General features: G+C 37.1%; 1 protein-coding gene across 1 annotated transcript in view; it reads right to left on the reverse strand.

Annotated features, from left to right (window-relative positions):
• Positions 1 to 3,096, reverse strand: part of myoz2a (myozenin 2a) — an 11,181-nt gene that overhangs the window by 7,256 nt on the left and 829 nt on the right. The window contains exons 2-3 of the mRNA XM_014004356.1: positions 2,426 to 2,516; positions 785 to 951 (exon numbers count right to left, since the gene is read on the reverse strand). Of these exons, the coding sequence (XP_013859810.1) occupies positions 785 to 951; positions 2,426 to 2,507 (249 nt within the window). The 5' untranslated portion in view covers positions 2,508 to 2,516. The remainder of the gene's footprint in view (positions 1 to 784; positions 952 to 2,425; positions 2,517 to 3,096) is intronic.

A 3,096-nucleotide genomic window follows, 5' to 3' on the forward strand; every position in this document is an offset into this window, starting at 1 on the left:
TATTGTATCGTATCGTATCGTATCTTATTGTACCGTACTGTATTGTATCGTATCGTATCGTATCTTATTGTACCGTACTGTATTGTATCGTATCGTACCGTATCTTATTGTACTGTACTGTATCGTATCGTATCGTATCATGTCGTATCATATCGTATCCTATCGTATAGTATTGCATCATATTGGATCCCATCACATTGCGTTATATCATATCGTGTCGTATTGTATTGCAGGTCAGGTCACATCCTCACCTGTCTTGTCATAACATATATAACATATAATGGATTATCTTATTGCATGGCATCGAATCATAATGTCAGGTCGCATCAGGTCAGGTCAAGTCCAACATGTCATATTATCTAATATCAAAACTTCAGTTTGTCTCTCATATAACTTGAAAATAAAGCTGGGCACAGAAAAGACTTAATGCCTCAAAGCTTTTGGTTTTAAAAAGCTCTCCCAAGTGWAGCTCGATAATTAAAGACTTAAGCTTTTAATTATGACATGCCATGACTTTTGTTAAAAGCTGTGTTTACACAAAAGTTTTTGTTTACATTAAATAATGTGGGAAAACAAACTACTTTTGGTAGATTCAAATGCAGGACTCAGTGGTTCAGTCAGTTTTTTTACACTTAAATATTTGAAGGGTTTATGGAATCATAACTTGTGCTAATTAAAGCGATGTGTTTGAGAAGAGCATGAGTGTTTTTAGTGTTTATTGGAGCTATCGCACAAACCAGGTTTTTCCTTGTATCTGAAAACTGTGGAGTGGATATTTTCTTACATTGAGCTGCTGGTTGGTTTCATTCTGGATGTTCTCAAAAGTGTATTTTTCAGAGCGTCTCTGGCGCATTTTGAAGAGCCGGGAGCCCCTGTTGGAAGCAAAAGACAGCTCCTCGAACATGATGTCTTTAGGAACGCTGACTTTTTTCCCAAGATCCATCTGTACATCTAAGAAACAGTAAAAGAGGGAAAAGACTTAAGAACCCTGGTGTATTCAGTACATTCACAATAATCAATCAAACCAATCAAACCATGCTAAATTAAAAATACATCCACACCAAAGGAAAAGAAGTCATTTTACACTGCTGATGTGGCATTTCTGCCACCATGATGAATGATCCATCAGCTCCTGCCTGATGCTTGATTTGTGGTTTGCTCCTCGTGCTGATCATAGAGATGTCACCAGATGCATAATTTGCCAGAATATCTTGCAGCTGTCAGTAGCCTTCAGACCCTCCCTAGTCTAAATCACACAGTTGTTCTCACCCTGAAATAGCATGTTCAAAGGACAGCAACAAAGGGATCCCTTTTTTGGCTTCTAAAAATATTTATTTACTYATTTACATAGACTTAGGAAGGTGGGCATCTGTTGCACTGGAAAACTGTGGGCAAATACTTGCTAGAAAGTACGAGAGGGCATATCGATGTAAGTATCGATACCAAGATGAGTATTGATATTGGATTAATACTAGCGTGATGAGATCCATTCTTTTGTTTACACTTTATTTGCACTACTGACTTTATTTTTCACAAATTAGAAAATTGTCTAATTTGTCCCTGTGTGGAAGTTATTTTTTGTTGCATTTCTAACATTGTTATTTTAATATGTTTCTTGTGTTGTTGCTGTTTTTTTATTTTTATTTATTGTATTTTTTGTTATTTGCCATCAATAATTTTTGTGAAGTAGAAAGTAATAGAGTAATTATTTTATCTTTATCATGTTAAATCATTTTATTTTGTTGTAGTTAGTTAATACTTTTTTTTGCCTAAAATCTTTGTCCTGTGTTTTATCATAATCTAACTAAAGRTAAAATAACAATTATACAATGAACAGTACTAGCCATGTATTTACTCGGATACCAAAATTCCTTGTGTCGAGTACAATTTTGATTATAAAATCAAATTAAACTAGCTAAGATTTTTAAAGTGAATTTCTGAGGAAATAAATAATACCAATTAACATCTCTCTTGTTGTAGATCAGTTTCATTTTGGCCGGACTGACGAGCTAACGGCTAATCTAAGTTGTGCTAATGCCAAAACAGATTGTTGCCTAAAACAATTTCAATTTGGACTTTAGTTTTTGTCTTACTCTGACTAGGCATTTGCTCGTTATTCTGATTAGAGCTGAGGTTGTTCAGAGATATCTACAGCAGGTAAGATAATAATGCTAATAATTGCTCAAATTCATCTGTTCAGCTTGTCTTGTCTCCCTGCTTATCTGAATTTAGAGTGGGCTGATAATTATCAACTACAGGTTAGACAGTGACTAGTTGTAAGAGCTTCACATGACCCCAAATAATCAAAGCTATTCCTTTAAACTCATAAATCTAATTATAAATAAAGAGAAGGTGGGGAAAAACTGGAACCTGAAATGAAAGGGGACGTGCAACAATGTTAAGAGAGGATGTTGCGTTCAAGTACCTTCGGGGCCATGAATTTCTCTGCAGATTGCTGCTGCCTGCATTTTCTTTTCCCGGGTTGTCATGGTGGAGAACTGCGACATGGCTGCCCTCTGGGAAGTTGTTAGATAAAAAAAAATTAATAAATAAAAAAGGCACTTGAGATACCTCAGCACAAGCTGTTCAGACGAACAACAGGAAACAAAAGCAAGGAGAGCGCATTTCGACCATTGACTGGGCCAGCATCAAACGTCCACCTGCTCAACGAGCCACTGAAGCAGACGGAATTTGTTGGGGGCGGCGGAACGGGCAAAGATAGCACATCTCTTTAAATAACCTTGAGCTGTTAAACGCCAAGCACATGTCCGCCGCAGCCAGCCGTGTCAGGGGAGAGGTCTGGGAATCGATATGTTTGAAATTACTTGAGTGAGGTGATGGGATGCTGTCAGTGGAAAAGTTTACACCAACTGTTTGAATCAAATCGTCTCAATCAAATTCAAATCCAGCATTATTTGAAAAAATTACCCAGAGCTTTAAACTGAAATTGCAGCTAAAATTAGTCTCAGCGTCTAAAAAAATGACTCAGTTGTAGTCATGTTTGTTTTTGATGAAGCCACTTAGCTGTGGCGGCCATCTTGCACACACACACACACACATGCACGCACACACACACACACACACACACACACACAC

Source organism: Austrofundulus limnaeus, unplaced genomic scaffold (genome assembly GCF_001266775.1).
Source record: "Austrofundulus limnaeus strain Quisiro unplaced genomic scaffold, Austrofundulus_limnaeus-1.0 Scaffold23, whole genome shotgun sequence".
Taxonomy (NCBI): domain Eukaryota; kingdom Metazoa; phylum Chordata; class Actinopteri; order Cyprinodontiformes; family Rivulidae; genus Austrofundulus; species Austrofundulus limnaeus.